At 50.1% G+C, this 19,528-nt stretch overlaps 2 protein-coding genes across 4 annotated transcripts in view; one reads left to right on the forward strand and one right to left on the reverse strand.

Annotated features, from left to right (window-relative positions):
- Positions 1-1,156, forward strand: part of LOC142907818 (uncharacterized) — a 3,923-nt gene extending 2,767 nt beyond the window's left edge. Inside the window, exons 2-7 of the mRNA XM_076057632.1 lie at positions 5-85; positions 121-189; positions 251-385; positions 419-502; positions 557-865; positions 896-1,156. Coding sequence (XP_075913747.1) covers positions 5-85; positions 121-189; positions 251-385; positions 419-502; positions 557-865; positions 896-1,156 — 939 coding nt within the window. The remainder of the gene's footprint in view (positions 1-4; positions 86-120; positions 190-250; positions 386-418; positions 503-556; positions 866-895) is intronic.
- A 626-nt stretch (positions 1,157-1,782) lies between these two features.
- Positions 1,783-19,528, reverse strand: part of LOC116958797 (uncharacterized) — a 64,855-nt gene continuing 47,109 nt past the window's right edge. Inside the window, exons 5-7 of one of the 3 annotated variants that reach the window (XM_076057650.1) lie at positions 10,966-12,098; positions 5,564-5,877; positions 1,783-2,589 (exon numbers count right to left, since the gene is read on the reverse strand). In XM_076057650.1, coding sequence (XP_075913765.1) covers positions 2,294-2,589; positions 5,564-5,877; positions 10,966-12,098 — 1,743 coding nt within the window. In that variant the 3' untranslated portion in view covers positions 1,783-2,293. Of the gene's footprint in view, positions 2,590-5,563; positions 5,878-10,965; positions 12,102-19,528 lie in introns of all 3 variants that reach the window. The other 2 variants (XM_076057651.1, XM_076057649.1) reach the window with 2 other exon arrangements.

Here is a 19,528-nt window from a genome sequence, read left to right on the forward strand (position 1 = left end):
GAAGGTGAAGAAGAAGGTGAAGAAGGTGAGGAAGGTGAAGAAGAAGGTGAAGAAGGTGAAGAAGGTGAAGAAGGTGAAGAAGAAGGTGAAGAGGTGAGGAAGGTGAAGAATGTGAAGGAGGTGAAGAAGGTGAAGAAGGTGAAGAAGGTGAAGAAGAAGGTGAAGGTGAAGAAGGTGAAGAAGGTGAAGGTGAAGAAGAAGGTGAAGAAGGTGAAGAAGAAGGTGAAGAAGAAGGTGAAGAAGGTTGAAGGAGGTGAAGAAGGTGAAGAAGGTGAAGAAGGAGGTGAAGAAGGTGAAGAAGGAGGTGAAGAAGAAGGTGAAGAAGGTGAAGAAGGAGGTGAAGAAGGTGAAGAAGGAGGTGAAGAAGGTGAAGAAGGTGAAGGAGGTGAAGAAGGTGAAGAAGGTGGTGAAGAAGGAGGTGAAGAAGGTGAGGAAGGTGAAGAAGGTGAAGAAGGAGGTGAAGAAGGTGAAGAAGGTGAAGGAGGTGAAGAAGGTGAAGAAGGTGGTGAAGAAGGAGGTGAAGAAGGTGAAGAAGGTGAAGAAGGTGAAGTAGAAGGTGAAGAAGGTGAAGAAGGTGAAGGAGGTGAAGAAGAAGGTGAAGAAGAAGGTGAAGAAGGTGAAGGTGAAGGTGAAGAAGGTGAAGAAGAAGGTGAAGAAGGTGAAGAAGGTGAAGAAGGTGAGGAAGGTGAAGAAGGTGAAGAAGAAGGTGAAGAAGAAGGTGAAGAAGGTGAAGAAGAAGGTGAAGAAGGTGAAGAAGGTGAAGAAGAAGGTGAAGAAGGTGAAGGAGGTGAAGAAGGTGAAGAAGAAGGTGAAGAAGGTGAAGAAGGTGAAGAAGGTGGTGAAGAAGGTGAAGAAGGTGAAGAAGGTGAAGAAGGTGTAGAAGGTGTAGAAGAAGGTGAAGAAGGTGAAGAAGGTGAAGAAGGTGAAGAAGGTGAAGAAGGTGAAGAAGAAGGTGAAGAAGGTGAAGGAGGTGAAGAAGAAGGTGAAGAAGAAGGTGAAGAAGGTGAAGAAGAAGGTGAAGAAGGTGAAGGAGGTGAAGAAGGTGAAGAAGGTGAAGAAGGTGAAGGAGGTGAAGAAGGTGAAGAAGGTGGTGAAGAAGGAGGTGAAGAAGGTGAAGAAGGTGAAGAAGGTGAAGAAGAAGGTGAAGAGTGTATGAGTGTATGAGTGAGTGAGTGTATGAGTGAGTGAGTGTATGAGTGTATGAGTGAGTGTATGAGTGAGTGTATGAGAGAGTGAGTGTGTGTGAGTGTAACAGTGAGTGTGTGAGTGAGTGTATGAGTGAGTGTGTGAGTGAGTGTGTGTGTGAGTGTAACAGTGAGTGTATGAGTGAGTGTGTGAGTGAGTGTGTGTGTGTGAGTGTAACAGTGAGTGTATGAGTGAGTGTATGAGTGAGTGTGTGAGTGAGTGTGTGAGTGAGTGTGTGTGTGTGTGAGTGTAACAGTGAGTGTATGAGTGAGTGTGTGAGTGAGTGTGTGTGTGTGTGTGTAACAGTGAGTGTATGAGTGAGTGTATGAGTGAGTGTGTGAGTGAGTGTGTGAGTGAGTGTGTATGAGTGAGTTGTGAGTGAGTGTATGAGTGAGGTGTGAGTGTATGAGTGAGTGTATGAGTGAGTGTATGAGTGAGTGTATGAGTGTATGAGTGAGTGTATGAGTGTGTATGAGTGAGTGAGTGTGTGAGTGAGTGAGTGTATGAGTGAGTGTATGAGTGAGTGAGTGTTGAGTGAGTGAGTGTATGAGTGAGTGTGTGAGTGAGTGTGTGTGTGGTGTGTGTGGTGTTGTGTATGAGTGAGTGTATGAGTGAGTGTATGAGTGAGTGAGTGTATGTGAGTGTATGTGAGTGTGTAACAGTGAGAGTGTAACAGTGAGTGTATGAGTGAGTGTAACAGTGAGTGTGTGTATGAGTGTATGAGTGAGTGTATGAGTGAGTGTATGAGTGAGTGAGTGTATGAGTGTGTGTATGAGTGAGTGAGTGTATGTGAGTGTATGTGAGTGTGTAACAGTGAGAGTGTAACAGTGAGTGTATGAGTGAGTGTAACAGTGAGTGTGTGTATGTGTGTATGAGTGAGTGTGTGAGTGAGTGTATGAGTGAGTGTATGAGTGAGTGTGTGTGTGTGTGTATGTGTGAGTGTATGAGTGAGTGTAACAGTGAGTGTGTGTATGAGTGTATGAGTGAGTGTGTGAGTGAGTGTATGAGTGAGTGTATGAGTGAGTGTATGTGTGAGTGTATGAGTGAGTGTGTGTGTGAGTGTATGTGAGTGTATGAGTGAGTGTAACAGTGAGTGTGTGTAGTAGTATTACCGTGCCCGCCACCCAAGCGGTACACGTTTGAGGGCAGGGTGTCGCGGTCCCACTCGGGCGCCGTGAGGCTGCGGTCCAGCTTGGGCGGTGGGGGTGATGCTCCCCGTACTCCCAGAAGTAGCGGTGCTTGCGGCGCCGGGGGGGGCACTCCGCGGGCCCCCGCGGAGTGCCCCCCCCGCACCACCACCACCACCCCCCTCCTCCCCCTCCCCCTCCTCCTCGTCGTCGTCGTCGCCGTCGTCGCCGTCGTCGCCGCCGGCCCCGCACAGCGTCGCGGTGGGCACGTCGAGGCCTGCGGTCACGCGCGGGGGGCACGGGGGGGCACGGGGGGCATGGGGGGCGGAGTCGGGATTGGAGTCGGGAGGCAGTGGGCGGGGTCAGGGGGCAGGGGGAAGGGGGCGGAGTCGGGGGGGCAGTGGGGCGGAGTCGGGAGGCAGTGGGCGGGGTCAGGGGGCAGGGGGAAGGGGGCGGAGTCGGGGGGCAGTGGGGCGGAGTCGGGAGGCAGTGGGCGGGGTCAGGGGGCAGGGGGAAGGGGGCGGAGTCGGGGGGGCAGTGGGGTGGAGTCGGGAGGCAGTGGGCGGGGTCAGGGGGCAGGGGGAAGGGGGCGGAGTCGGGGGGCAGTGGGGTGGAGTCGGGAGGCAGTGGGCGGGGTCAGGGGGGGCAGGGGGCGGAGTCGGGAGGCAGTGGGCGGGGTCAGGGGGCAGGGGGGGATTGGGGCGAGAGGGCGGAGTCGGGAGCGAGGTGGGGGGGCGGAGTTGGGAGGCAGGGGGTGGGGTTCGGGGGGTAGGGGGCGGGGTCAGGGGGCGGGGGTCGCGGGCAGGGTCACGGCAGGGTCACACGCAGTCTAGTGGTGGTGGTGATGGAGGTGGCCTGGTGGTGATGGTGTGGTGGTGATGGTGGTGGTGTGGTGGTGATGGTGGTAGTGTGGTGGTGATGGCAATGGTGTGGTGGTGATGGTGGTGGTGTGGTGGTGATGGTGGTGGTGATGGTGGTAGTGTGGTGGTGATGGCGATGGTGTGGTGGTGATGGTGGTGGTGTGGTGGTGATGGTGCTGGTGATGGCGGTAGCCTGGTGGTGATGGAGGTAGCCTGGTGGTGATGGAGGTAGCGTGGTGGTGATGGTGGTGGTGTGGTGGTGATGGTGGTGGTGTGGTGGTGATGGCGGTAGCCTGGTGGTGATGGCGGTGGTGTGGTGGTGATGGTGGTGGTGATGGCGGTAGTGTGGTGGTGATGGTGGTGGTGTGGTGGTGATGGTGGTGGCGTGGTGGTGATGGAGGTGGAGTGCTAGTTGAGTGATAGTTGTGTGATAGTTTAGTCTTAGTTGTGTGTTAGTTGAGTGATAGTTGTGCTAGTTGAGTGATAGTTGTGTGATAGTTGTGTGATAGTTGAGTGATAGTTGTGTGCTAGTTGTGTGCATGTTGAGTGATAGTTGAGTGATAGTTGAGTGTTAGTTGAGTGATAGTTGAGTGTTAGTTGAGTGATAGTTGTGTGCTAGTTGTGTGCTAGTTGTGTGCTAGTTGAGTGTTAGTTGTGTGCTAGTTGAGTGATAGTTGTGTGCTAGTTGGGTGATAGTTGAGTGCTAGTTGAGTGATAGTTGAGTGCTAGTTGAGTGATAGTTGTGCTAGTTGAGTGATAGTTGAGTGATAGTTTAGTGATAGTTGAGTGATAGTTGTGTGCTTGTTGAGTGCTAGTTGTGTGCTAGTTGAGTGATAGTTGAGTGAAAGTTGAGTGTTAGTTGAGTTATAGTTGAGTGATAGTTGTGTGTTAGTTGTGTGCTAGTTGAGTGATAGTTGAGTGATAGTTTAGTGTTAGTTGAGTGATAGTTGAGTGTTAGTTGTGTGCTAGTTGAGTGCTAGTTGAGTGCTAGTTGAGTGATAGTTGTGTGTTAGTTGTGTGCTAGTTGAGTGATAGTTGAGTGATAGTTTAGTGTTAGTTGAGTGCTAGTTGAGTGTTAGTTGAGTGTTAGTTGTGTGCTAGTTGAGTGCTAGTTGAGTGCTAGTTGAGTGATAGTTTAGTGTTAGTTGAGTGATAGTTGAGTGTTTGTTGTGTGCTAGTTGAGTGCTAGTTGAGTGATAGTTGAGTGTTAGTTGTGTGCTAGTTGAGTGCTAGTTGAGTGATAGTTGTGTGCTAGTTGAGTGATAGTTGTGTGCTAGTTATGCGCTAGTTGAGTGATAGCTGAGTGATAGTTGTGTGCTAGTTGAGTGATAATTGTGTGCTAGTTGAGTGATAGTTGAGTGTTAGTTGAGTGATAGTTGAGTGATAGTTGAGTGATAGTTGTGTGATAGTTGAGTGATAGTTGAGTGTTAGTTGAGTGCTAGTTGAGTGCTAGTTGAGTGATAGTTGCGTGCTATAGGAATAGGTTTTACCCTTTTAACTGGCACAAAAAAAACTGACACCTTTATTCAAGGCATCATGTTTGCAATAACCACAACACAAGCAGTCAAAATGCAAACAAAAAAAGACAACTCTGATGATTATAATATTGGGACTGTCCTTGAATTTGATTGGTCCACACCAGAGACGGCTTTTCTTAGAGCCCTTTAGTCTCTCCACTGGTGTTGGACCAGAAGACGCCAAAAGGCGTACAACTCAACAACAGCGCACTATCAGAGTTATTGAGGTGCTCGGGGTGAGCATTTACATTATGAGACCTCCTTTGCCAGAAACAAGATATAGGAATGAATAGGTTTTACCCTTCAAATTCAAGGACAGTGCCAATATTATTATCAGAGTTGTCTTTTTTGTTTGCATTTTGACTGCTTGTGTTGTGGTTATTGCAAACACGATGCCTTGAATAAAGGCGTCAGTTTTTGTGCCAGTTAAAAGGGTAAAAACCTCATTACTATATCTTGTTTACTGGCAAAGGAGGTCTCAATGTAAATTCTCACCCCGAGCATTCAATAACTCTGATAGTGCGCTGTTGTTGAGTTGTATGCCTTTTGGCGTTGGACCAGTGGAGAGACTAAAGGGGCTCTAAGAAAAGCCGTTTCTGGTGTGGACCAATCAAATTCAAGGACAGTGCCAATATTATTATCAGAGTTGTCTCTTTTTTGTTTGCATTTTGACTGCTTGTGTTGTGGTTATTGCAAACACGATGCCTTGAATAAAGGTGTCAGTTTTTTTGTGCCAGTTAAAAGGGTAAAACCTATTCCTATATCTTGTTTCTGGCAAAGGAGGTCTCATAATGTAAGTTGCGTGCTAGTGGAGTGCTAGTTGAGTGCTAGTTGAGTGCTAGTTGAGTGCTAGTTCCATGCGAAGCCACTCCACCTGTTTCAGAGAAGGTGTCGCTCAGCTCATCTCTGTCCTTATCATCGTCCTCCTCCTCCTCCTCATCATCCTCCTCCTCATCCTCCTCATCCTCCTCATCCTCGTCGCTCTCCTCGTGGTCACTGCCAAAGCCCTCATCGTGCTCCAGGTCCTCCTCGTCGTCCGTCGACTTCAGGGTGCCCCCCACTCCTCCGCCCCCCACGCCCCCCACGGCCCCCACGGCCCCCACGGCCCCCACGGCCTCGCAGCTGAGGGAGAGAGCAGCGGGACGCGGGAGCCTCCACCACCTCCTCACTCCATCCACGTTTCCCCATCTGAAGTCGACAGCTGTTCTGTTTATTTGTTACCCTCCACCACCTTCTCCACCACCTCCACCACCACCTCCACCACCACCACCACCTCCACCACCACCTTCACCACCACCTTCTCCACCACCTTCACCACCACCACCTCCACCACCACCACCACCTTCACCACCACCACCACCTCCACCACCACCACCACCACCTTCACCACCACCTTCACCACCACCACCACCTCCACCACCACCACCACCACCTTCACCACCACCTTCACCACCACCTCCACCACCTCCACCACCTCCACCACCCTCCACCACCTTCTCCACCACCACCACCTCCACCACCACCACCTCCAAAACCTCCACCACCACCACCTCCACCACCTCCACCACCACCACCTTCACCACCACCACCACCTCCACCACCACCACCACCTCCACCACCACCACCTTCAACACCACCACCACCACCACCTCCACCACCACCACCTCCACCACCACCACCACCACCTTCACCACCACCACCACCTTCACCACCTCCACCACCACCACCACCTCCACCACCACCACCACCACCTCCACCACCACCACCACCTCCACCACCACCACCTCCACCACCACCAGGTGAGCTCCTGTTCAGTGGCTACTTGTTGAGACACAGCGGTACCTGGCCACCATCGCACGCAGCGATGACAGCTCACACCGCGTGGCTTAGCAGAGACACCCACAGGACACCCACAGAGACCCACAGAGACCCATCAACACCCACAGAGACCCACAGAGACCCATCAACACCCACAGAGACCCATCAACACCCACAGAGACCCACAGAGACCCATCAACACCCACAGAGACCCACAGAGACCCACAGAGACCCATCAATACCCACAGAGACCCACAGAGACCCATCAACACCCACAGAGACCCACAGAGACCCATCAACACCCACAGAGACCCACCAACACCCACAGAGACCCACCAACACCCACAGAGACCCACAGGACACCCACAGAGACCCACAGAGACCCATCAACACCCACAGAGACCCACAGAGACCCACAGAGACCCATCAACACCCACAGAGACCCACAGAGACCCATCAACACCCACAGAGACCCACAGAGACCCATCAACACCCACAGAGACCCACAGAGACCCATCAACACCCACAGAGACCCACCAACACCCACAGAGACCCACCAACACCCACAGAGACCCACAGGACACCCACAGAGACCCACAGGACACCCACAGAGACCCATCAACACCCACAGAGACCCACAGAGACCCATCAACACCCACAGAGACCCACAGAGACCGACCAACACCCACAGAGACCCACCAACACCCACAGAGACCCACCAACACCCACAGAGACCCACAGGACACCCACAGAGACCCACAAACAGCCACAGAGACCCACACTAACACTACACTATGTTAATGTTACCAGGTGCAAGGAGGGGGGAGGGCCTACCACGTGAGCTCCTGTTCAGCAGATCTTTGTTGAGACACAGCGGTACCTGGCCACCATCGCAGGCAGCGATGGAGGCTCACACCGCGTGGCTTAGCGGAGAGCCACATACTTATAGAGGACCCACAGCACACCCACAGAGACCCACAGAGACCCACAGAGACCCACAGAGACCCATCAACACCCACAGAGACCCATCAACACCCACAGAGACCCACAGAGACCCATCAACACCCACAGAGACCCATCAACACCCACAGAGACCCACCAACACCCACAGAGACCCACAGGACACCCACAGAGACCCATCAACACCCACAGAGACCCACAGAGACCCATCAACACCCACAGAGACCCATCAACACCCACAGAGACCCATCAACACCCACAGAGACCCACAGAGACCCATCAACACCCACAGAGACCCACCAACACCCACAGAGACCCACCAACACCCACAGAGACCCACAGGACACCCACAGAGACCCACAGGACACCCACAGAGACCCATCAACACCCACAGAGACCCACAGAGACCCACCAACACCCACAGAGACCCACAGGACACCCACAGAGACCCATCAACACCCACAGAGACCCACAGGACACCCACAGAGACCCACAGGACACCCACAGAGACCCATCAACACCCACAGAGACCCACAGAGACCCATCAACACCCACAGAGACCCACCAACACCCACAGAGACCCACAGGACACCCACAGAGACCCATCAACACCCACAGAGACCCACAAACACCCACAGAGACCCACACCGCGTGGCTTAGCGGAGAGCCACATACTTATAGAGGACCCACAGGACACCCACAGAGACCCATCAAGAGCCACAGAGACCCACAAAGTGCCAGACTCGTAGAGACACGCCGAGAATCACAGGACACCTACAGAGCCCCCGGAAGAGACGCATGCACACAGAGGAGACCCCCACACAAACACTAAACTATGTTTACTAGTAACCAGGTGTAAGAAAGGCACCCCGCTGAGCCGCTCGAGACAAGCGACCTGGCCATCACACGTGGTGATGGCAGCTCAAATGCAAGTGGCTGTGACGTCGATTCTAAAATCCACGCAGTGACCACCACGGGGGAGAGAGGCAGACCCCCGAATATGCAGCAGCAGCAGCAGCAGGCATCCGTCAGGTTAGGAATCGAACCAACGATCTCCTGCAGACCAGGCGAGGTCATCAACATCTCACCACGGGCAGAGAGACGCAGACTCCACATATGGGCTCAACACTACCCACAGACTAACACTACCCAGAGACTAACACTACCCAGAGACTCAACACTACCCATAGACTAACACTACCCATAGACTAACACCACCCATAGACTAACACTACCCATAGACTAACACCACCCATAGACTCAACACCACCCATAGACTCAACACTACCCATAGACTAACACTGCACATAGACTAACACCACCCATAGACTAACACCACCCATAGACTCAACACTACCCATAGACTAACACCACCCATAGACTAAGCACTACCCATAGACTAACACTACCCATAGACTAACACCACCCATAGACTAACACCACCCATAGACTAACACTACCAATAGACTCAACACCGCCCATAGACTAACACCACCCATAGACTAACACCACCCATAAACTAACACCACCCATAGACTAACACTACCCATAGACTAACACTACCCATAGACTCAACACCACCCATAGACTAACACCACCCATAAACTAACACCACCCATAGACTAACACTACCCATAGACTAACACTACCCATAGACTAACACCACCCATAGACTAAGCACTACCCATAGACTAACACCACCCAGACTCAATACCATCCATAGACTAACACCACCCATAGACTAACACCACCCATAGACTAACACTACCCATAGACTAACCCTACCCATAGACTAACACTACCCATAGACTAACACTACCCATAGACTAACACTACCCAGAGACTCAACACTACCCATAGACTAACACTACCCATAGACTATCACTACCCATAGACTAACACTACCCATAGACTCAACACTACCCATAGACTAACACCACCCACAGCACCAACACCACCCATAGACTAACACCACCCACAGACTAACACTACCCATAGACTAACACCACCCATAGACTCAACACTACCCATAGCACCAACACTACCCATAGACTAACACTACCCATAGACTAACACCACCCATAGCACCGACACCACCCATAGACTCAACACCACCCATAGACTAACACCACCCATAGACTCAACACCACCCATAGACTAACACCACCCATAGACTAACACCACCCATAGACTAACACCACCCACAGACTAACACCACCCACAGCACCAACACCACCCATAGACTAACACCACCCATAGACTAACACTACCCATAGCACCAACATCACACATAGACTAACACCATCCACAGACTAACACCACCCATAGCACCAACACCACCCACAGCACCAACACCACCCATAGACCAACACCACTCATAGACTAACACTACCCATAGCACCAACACCACCCACAGCACCAACACCACCCATAGCACCAACACCACCCATAGACTAACACTACCCATAGACTAACACCACCCATAGACTAACACCATCCACAGACTAACACCACCCATAGCACCAACACCACCCACAGCACTAACACCACCCATAGCACCAACACCACCCATAGCACCAACACCACCCATAGACTCAACACCACCCATAGACTAACACCACCCATAGACTCAACACCACCCATAGCACCAACACCACCCATAGACTCAACACCACCCATAGACTAACACCACCCATAGACTAACACCACCCACAGACTAACACTACCCATAGACTAACACCACCCATAGACTCAACACTACCCATAGCACCAACACTACCCATAGACTAACACTACCCATAGACTAACACCACCCATAGCACCGACACCACCCATAGACTCAACACCACCCATAGACTAACACCACCCATAGACTCAACACCACCCATAGACTAACACCACCCATAGACTAACACCACCCATAGACTAACACCACCCACAGACTAACACCACCCACAGCACCAACACCACCCATAGACTAACACCACCCATAGACTAACACTACCCATAGCACCAACATCACACATAGACTAACACCATCCACAGACTAACACCACCCATAGCACCAACACCACCCACAGCACCAACACCACCCATAGACCAACACCACTCATAGACTAACACTACCCATAGCACCAACACCACCCACAGCACCAACACCACCCATAGCACCAACACCACCCATAGACTAACACTACCCATAGACTAACACCACCCATAGACTAACATCCACCCATAGACTAACACCACCTATAGACTAACACTAATCATAGCACCAACACTACCCATAGACTAACACCACCCATAGACTAACACTGCCCATAGACTCAACACTACCCATAGACTAACACTACCCATAGCACCAACACTACCCATAGACTAACACCACCCACAGCACCAACACCACCCACAGCACCAACACCACCCACTTGCACCAACACCACCCACTTGCACCACAGGCTCAGCACCGCACCTCCGATTCGCACGGCCATCGCTCACCTGAGCACGGACGACGAGTAGTAGTTGTGATCCTCCTCCTTGGGCACCGCCACTCCTGGCTCCTTCGCCACGACGGCCGGCCCCCTTCGCCCGGCGCCCGGCAAGACTGCCTCACCGCCACCGCCGGCGGCATCGTCGCCGCCGCCGCCGCCGCTGCTGCCGCTGCTGCCGCTGCTGCCGCTGCTGCCGCTGCTGCTGTCGCTGTTGTTGCTGTTGTTGCTGCTCGTGCGGCTGCGGCGGCGACGCCGCTGGCTCTCCGCCGCCTCCGCCGCCGCCTCCGCCGCCGCCGCGCCGGCCCTCACCACCTCCCAGCCGTCGGGAGCCTTCACCACCACCATGCGCACCGGGGCGCCCGCCTGGGGGGGCGCCGACGACGCCGCCGGCGGCGCCGCCGGCAACGCCGCCGCAGAGCTGTGCCTCCTCACCGCCCCGGCTGCTGCCGCCGCCGCCGGCGTTACCGGAGAGTTCGCGCGGAGAGGAGGAGGAGGAGGAGGCCGCGGCGGCAGCTGCTGCTGCGGCGCCGCCTCCTCCTCCTCCTCCTCCGCCACCACCGCCAGCAGCTTCTGCAGCTCGCTGGGCGGCGGCGAGGGGCCTCCTCGCTCGGCGCTCAGCCGGGCGCGCGGGGCCCGGGACGCCGTCGCCGCCGCCGCCGCCGCCGCGGTCAGGCCCACGGACGCCACCGGCGGCGGCGGCGGCGACGCGGCGCGGTCGGGGGGGGAGGCCTTGGGGGCGCTCGCCGCCGCCGCCGCCGCCGCCGCCTCCGGTACGGCGGCAGCGCCGCCGCCGTCTTCGCCGCGGCGTCTGCGGCGGACGCCGGCCGCTGCGGCCGCGGCCGTCCCGCCGGAGCCCTGGGCTTGGTGGTGGTGGTGGTGGTGGTTGCCGCCGCCGCCGCCGCCGCCGCCGCCGCCGGGGAAGGCGTCGAAGGCGCAGAAGGGCTGCGAGTCGTCGGCGTTGAGCTGCGCCAGCGTGGGCGTCCGCCCGATGCCCTCCTCGTTCTGGTAGGGGCTCGAGAAGTTGTCCAGGCCCAGGAAGTCCACCTCCTTGCTGCCCCAGATGTCGTAGCTGCCCGTGCGGGTGTAGCGCGTCAGGTCCTCCCAGGGGGACGGCCCCGCCGGGTCCCACACGCCCTCCGCCTTCTGGACGGGGCGGTGGCGGTGTGGGGGGGAGGAGGATTTTAACGTTGGGGTCTGTGGGAGGATTTTAACGTTGGAGTCTAAGGGAGGATTTTAACGTTGGAGTCTATGGGAGGATTTTAATGTTGGAGTCTATGGGAGGATTTTAACGTCGGGGTCTGTGGGAGGATTTTAACGTTGGAGGCTAAGGGAGGATTTTAATGTTGGAGTCTATGTGAGGATTTTAACGTTGGAGTCTAAGGGAGGATTTTAATGTTGGAGTCTAAGGGAGGATTTTAATGTTGGAGTCTATGGGAGGATTTTAACGTTGGAGTCTATGGGAGGATTTTAACGTTGGAGTCTAAGGGAGGATTTTAATGTTGGAGTCTATGGGAGGATTTTAACGTTGGAGTCTAAGGGAGGATTTTAATGTTGGAGTCTATGGGAGGATTTTAACGTTGGGGTCTATGGGAGGATTTTAATGTTGGAGTCTATGGGAGGATTTTAACGTTGGAGTCTATGTGAGGATTTTAACGTCGGGGTCTATGGGAGGATTTTAACGTTGGAGTCTAAGGGAGGATTTTAATGTTGGAGTCTATGGGAGGATTTTAATGTTGGAGTCTATGGGAGGATTTTTACGTCGGGGTCTGTGGGAGGATTTTAACGTTGGGGTCTGTGGGAGGATTTTAACGTCGGGGTCTGTGGGAGGATTTTAACGTTGGGGTCTATGGGAGGATTTTAACGTCGGGGTCTATGGGAGGATTTTAACGTTGGAGTCTAAGGGAGGATTTTAACGTTGGAGTCTAAGGGAGGATTTTAATGTTGGAGTCTATGGGAGGATTTTAATGTTGGAGTCTAAGGGAGGATTTTAATGTTGGAGTCTATGGGAGGATTTTAACGTCGGGGTCTGTGGGAGGATTTTAACGTTGGAGTCTAAGGGAGGATTTTAACGTTGGAGTCTATGGGAGGATTTTAACGTTGGGGTCTATGGGAGGATTTTAACGTTGGAGTCTAAGGGAGGATTTTAATGTTGGGGTCTATGGGAGGATTTTAATGTTGGAGTCTATGTGAGGATTTTAACGTTGGAGTCTAAGGGAGGATTTTAATGTTGGAGTCTATGGGAGGATTTTAACGTTGGAGTCTATGGGAGGATTTTAACGTTGGAGTCTAAGGGAGGATTTTAATGTTGGAGTCTATGGGAGGATTTTAACGTTGGAGTCTAAGGGAGGATTTTAATGTTGGAGTCTATGGGAGGATTTTAACGTTGGGGTCTATGGGAGGATTTTAATGTTGGAGTCTATGGGAGGATTTTAACGTTGGAGTCTATGTGAGGATTTTAACGTCGGGGTCTATGGGAGGATTTTAACGTTGGAGTCTAAGGGAGGATTTTAATGTTGGAGTCTATGGGAGGATTTTAATGTTGGAGTCTATGGGAGGATTTTTACGTCGGGGTCTGTGGGAGGATTTTAACGTTGGGGTCTGTGGGAGGATTTTAACGTCGGGGTCTGTGGGAGGATTTTAACGTTGGGGTCTATGGGAGGATTTTAACGTCGGGGTCTATGGGAGGATTTTAACGTTGGAGTCTAAGGGAGGATTTTAACGTTGGAGTCTAAGGGAGGATTTTAATGTTGGAGTCTATGGGAGGATTTTAATGTTGGAGTCTAAGGGAGGATTTTAATGTTGGAGTCTATGGGAGGATTTTAACGTCGGGGTCTGTGGGAGGATTTTAACGTTGGAGTCTAAGGGAGGATTTTAACGTTGGAGTCTATGGGAGGATTTTAACGTTGGGGTCTATGGGAGGATTTTAACGTTGGAGTCTAAGGGAGGATTTTAATGTTGGGGTCTATGGGAGGATTTTAATGTTGGAGTCTATGTGAGGATTTTAACGTTGGAGTCTAAGGGAGGATTTTAATGTTGGAGTCTATGGGAGGATTTTAACGTTGGAGTCTATGGGAGGATTTTAACGTTGGAGTCTAAGGGAGGATTTTAATGTTGGAGTCTATGGGAGGATTTTAACGTTGGAGTCTAAGGGAGGATTTTAATGTTGGAGTCTATGGGAGGATTTTAACGTTGGGGTCTATGGGAGGATTTTAATGTTGGAGTCTATGGGAGGATTTTAACGTTGGAGTCTATGTGAGGATTTTAACGTCGGGGTCTATGGGAGGATTTTAACGTTGGAGTCTAAGGGAGGATTTTAATGTTGGAGTCTATGGGAGGATTTTAATGTTGGAGTCTATGGGAGGATTTTTACGTCGGGGTCTGTGGGAGGATTTTAACGTTGGGGTCTGTGGGAGGATTTTAACGTCGGGGTCTGTGGGAGGATTTTAACGTTGGGGTCTGTGGGAGGATTTTAACGTCGGGGTCTATGGGAGGATTTTAACGTTGGAGTCTAAGGGAGGATTTTAACGTTGGAGTCTAAGGGAGGATTTTAATGTTGGAGTCTATGGGAGGATTTTAATGTTGGAGTCTAAGGGAGGATTTTAATGTTGGAGTCTATGGGAGGATTTTAACGTCGGGGTCTGTGGGAGGATTTTAACGTTGGAGTCTAAGGGAGGATTTTAACGTTGGAGTCTATGGGAGGATTTTAACGTTGGGGTCTATGGGAGGATTTTAACGTTGGAGTCTAAGGGAGGATTTTAATGTTGGGGTCTATGGGAGGATTTTAATGTTGGAGTCTATGTGAGGATTTTAACGTTGGAGTCTAAGGGAGGATTTTAATGTTGGAGTCTATGGGAGGATTTTAACGTTGGAGTCTATGGGAGGATTTTAACGTTGGAGTCTAAGGGAGGATTTTAATGTTGGAGTCTATGGGAGGATTTTAACGTTGGAGTCTAAGGGAGGATTTTAATGTTGGAGTCTATGGGAGGATTTTAACGTTGGGGTCTATGGGAGGATTTTAATGTTGGAGTCTATGGGAGGATTTTAACGTTGGAGTCTATGTGAGGATTTTAACGTCGGGGTCTATGGGAGGATTTTAACGTTGGAGTCTAAGGGAGGATTTTAATGTTGGAGTCTATGGGAGGATTTTAATGTTGGAGTCTATGGGAGGATTTTTACGTCGGGGTCTGTGGGAGGATTTTAACGTTGGGGTCTGTGGGAGGATTTTAACGTCGGGGTCTGTGGGAGGATTTTAACGTTGGGGTCTATGGGAGGATTTTAACGTCGGGGTCTATGGGAGGATTTTAACGTTGGAGTCTAAGGGAGGATTTTAACGTTGGAGTCTAAGGGAGGATTTTAATGTTGGAGTCTATGGGAGGATTTTAATGTTGGAGTCTAAGGGAGGATTTTAATGTTGGAGTCTATGGGAGGATTTTAACGTCGGGGTCTGTGGGAGGATTTTAACGTTGGAGTCTAAGGGAGGATTTTAACGTTGGAGTCTATGGGAGGATTTTAACGTTGGGGTCTATGGGAGGATTTTAACGTTGGAGTCTAAGGGAGGATTTTAATGTTGGGGTCTATGGGAGGATTTTAATGTTGGAGTCTATGTGAGGATTTTAATGTTGGAGTCTATGTGAGGATTTTAACGTTGGAGTCTAAGGGAGGATTTTAATGTTGGAGTCTATGGGAGGATTTTAACGTTGGAGTCTATGGGAGGATTTTAACGTTGGAGTCTAAGGGAGGATTTTAATGTTGGAGTCTATGGGAGGATTTTAACGTTGGAGTCTAAGGGAGGATTTTAATGTTGGAGTCTATGGGAGGATTTTAACGTTGGGGTCTATGGGAGGATTTTAATGTTGGAGTCTATGGGAGGATTTTAACGTTGGAGTCTATGTGAGGATTTTAACGTCGGGGTCTATGGGAGGATTTTAACGTTGGAGTCTAAGGGAGGATTTTAATGTTGGAGTCTATGGGAGGATTTTAATGTTGGAGTCTATGGGAGGATTTTTACGTCGGGGTCTGTGGGAGGATTTTAACGTTGGGGTCTGTGGGAGGATTTTAACGTCGGGGTCTGTGGGAGGATTTTAACGTTGGGGTCTATGGGAGGATTTTAACGTCGGGGTCTATGGGAGGATTTTAACGTTGGAGTCTAAGGGAGGATTTTAACGTTGGAGTCTAAGGGAGGATTTTAATGTTGGAGTCTATGGGAGGATTTTAATGTTGGAGTCTAAGGGAGGATTTTAATGTTGGAGTCTATGGGAGGATTTTAACGTCGGGGTCTGTGGGAGGATTTTAACGTTGGAGTCTAAGGGAGGATTTTAACGTTGGAGTCTATGGGAGGATTTTAACGTTGGGGTCTATGGGAGGATTTTAACGTTGGAGTCTAAGGGAGGATTTTAATGTTGGGGTCTATGGGAGGATTTTAATGTTGGAGTCTATGTGAGGATTTTAACGTTGGAGTCTAAGGGAGGATTTTAATGTTGGAGTCTATGGGAGGATTTTAACGTTGGAGTCTATGGGAGGATTTTAACGTTGGAGTCTAAGGGAGGATTTTAATGTTGGAGTCTATGGGAGGATTTTAACGTTGGAGTCTAAGGGAGGATTTTAATGTTGGAGTCTATGGGAGGATTTTAACGTTGGGGTCTATGGGAGGATTTTAATGTTGGAGTCTATGGGAGGATTTTAACGTTGGAGTCTATGTGAGGATTTTAACGTCGGGGTCTATGGGAGGATTTTAACGTTGGAGTCTAAGGGAGGATTTTAATGTTGGAGTCTATGGGAGGATTTTAATGTTGGAGTCTATGGGAGGATTTTTACGTCGGGGTCTGTGGGAGGATTTTAACGTTGGGGTCTGTGGGAGGATTTTAACGTCGGGGTCTGTGGGAGGATTTTAACGTTGGGGTCTATGGGAGGATTTTAACGTCGGGGTCTATGGGAGGATTTTAACGTTGGAGTCTAAGGGAGGATTTTAACGTTGGAGTCTAAGGGAGGATTTTAATGTTGGAGTCTATGGGAGGATTTTAATGTTGGAGTCTAAGGGAGGATTTTAATGTTGGAGTCTATGGGAGGATTTTAACGTCGGGGTCTGTGGGAGGATTTTAACGTTGGAGTCTAAGGGAGGATTTTAACGTTGGAGTCTATGGGAGGATTTTAACGTTGGGGTCTATGGGAGGATTTTAACGTTGGAGTCTAAGGGAGGATTTTAATGTTGGGGTCTATGGGAGGATTTTAATGTTGGAGTCTATGTGAGGATTTTAACGTTGGAGTCTAAGGGAGGATTTTAATGTTGGAGTCTATGGGAGGATTTTAACGTTGGAGTCTATGGGAGGATTTTAACGTTGGAGTCTAAGGGAGGATTTTAATGTTGGAGTCTATGGGAGGATTTTAACGTTGGAGTCTAAGGGAGGATTTTAATGTTGGAGTCTATGGGAGGATTTTAACGTTGGGGTCTATGGGAGGATTTTAATGTTGGAGTCTATGGGAGGATTTTAACGTTGGAGTCTATGTGAGGATTTTAACGTCGGGGTCTATGGGAGGATTTTAACGTTGGAGTCTAAGGGAGGATTTTAATGTTGGAGTCTATGGGAGGATTTTAATGTTGGAGTCTATGGGAGGATTTTTACGTCGGGGTCTGTGGGAGGATTTTAACGTTGGGGTCTGTGGGAGGATTTTAACGTCGGGGTCTGTGGGAGGATTTTAACGTTGGGGTCTGTGGGAGGATTTTAACGTCGGGGTCTATGGGAGGATTTTAACGTTGGAGTCTAAGGGAGGATTTTAACGTTGGAGTCTAAGGGAGGATTTTAATGTTGGAGTCTATGGGAGGATTTTAATGTTGGAGTCTAAGGGAGGATTTTAATGTTGGAGTCTATGGGAGGATTTTAACGTCGGGGTCTGTGGGAGGATTTTAACGTTGGAGTCTAAGGGAGGATTTTAACGTTGGAGTCTATGGGAGGATTTTAACGTTGGGGTCTATGGGAGGATTTTAACGTTGGAGTCTAAGGGAGGATTTTAATGTTGGGGTCTATGGGAGGATTTTAATGTTGGAGTCTATGTGAGGATTTTAACGTTGGAGTCTAAGGGAGGATTTTAATGTTGGAGTCTATGGGAGGATTTTAACGTTGGAGTCTATGGGAGGATTTTAACGTTGGAGTCTAAGGGAGGATTTTAATGTTGGAGTCTATGGGAGGATTTTAACGTTGGAGTCTAAGGGAGGATTTTAATGTTGGAGTCTATGGGAGGATTTTAACGTTGGGGTCTATGGGAGGATTTTAATGTTGGAGTCTATGGGAGGATTTTAACGTTGGAGTCTATGTGAGGATTTTAACGTCGGGGTCTATGGGAGGATTTTAACGTTGGAGTCTAAGGGAGGATTTTAATGTTGGAGTCTATGGGAGGATTTTAATGTTGGAGTCTATGGGAGGATTTTTACGTCGGGGACTGTGGGAGGATTTTAACGTTGGGGTCTGTGGGAGGATTTTAACGTCGGGGTCTGTGGGAGGATTTTAACGTTGGGGTCTATGGGAGGATTTTAACGTCGGGGTCTATGGGAGGATTTTAACGTTGGAGTCTAAGGGAGGATTTTAACGTTGGAGTCTAAGGGAGGATTTTAATGTTGGAGTCTATGGGAGGATTTTAATGTTGGAGTCTAAGGGAGGATTTTAATGTTGGAGTCTATGGGAGGATTTTAACGTCGGGGTCTGTGGGAGGATTTTAACGTTGGAGTCTAAGGGAGGATTTTAACGTTGGAGTCTATGGGAGGATTTTAACGTTGGGGTCTATGGGAGGATTTTAACGTTGGAGTCTAAGGGAGGATTTTAATGTTGGGGTCTATGGGAGGATTTTAATGTTGGAGTCTATGTGAGGATTTTAATGTTGGAGTCTATGTGAGGATTTTAACGTTGGAGTCTAAGGGAGGATTTTAATGTTGGAGTCTATGGGAGGATTTTAACGTTGGAGTCTATGGGAGGATTTTAACGTTGGAGTCTAAGGGAGGATTTTAATGTTGGAGTCTATGGGAGGATTTTAACGTTGGAGTCTAAGGGAGGATTTTAATGTTGGAGTCTATGGGAGGATTTTAACGTTGGGGTCTATGGGAGGATTTTAATGTTGGAGTCTATGGGAGGATTTTAACGTTGGAGTCTATGTGAGGATTTTAACGTCGGGGTCTATGGGAGGATTTTAACGTTGGAGTCTAAGGGAGGATTTTAATGTTGGAGTCTATGGGAGGATTTTAATGTTGGAGTCTATGGGAGGATTTTTACGTCGGGGTCTGTGGGAGGATTTTAACGTTGGGGTCTGTGGGAGGATTTTAACGTCGGGGTCTGTGGGAGGATTTTAACGTTGGGGTCTATGGGAGGATTTTAACGTCGGGGTCTATGGGAGGATTTTAACGTTGGAGTCTAAGGGAGGATTTTAACGTTGGAGTCTAAGGGAGGATTTTAATGTTGGAGTCTATGGGAGGATTTTAATGTTGGAGTCTAAGGGAGGATTTTAATGTTGGAGTCTATGGGAGGATTTTAACGTCGGGGTCTGTGGGAGGATTTTAACGTTGGAGTCTAAGGGAGGATTTTAAC

The sequence above is a fragment of the Petromyzon marinus genome, chromosome 83, assembly GCF_048934315.1.
Source record: "Petromyzon marinus isolate PM22_M1 ecotype Great Lakes invasive population chromosome 83, UKy_Petmar_22M1.pri1.0, whole genome shotgun sequence".
NCBI classification, from domain to species: Eukaryota; Metazoa; Chordata; class Hyperoartia; order Petromyzontiformes; family Petromyzontidae; genus Petromyzon; species Petromyzon marinus.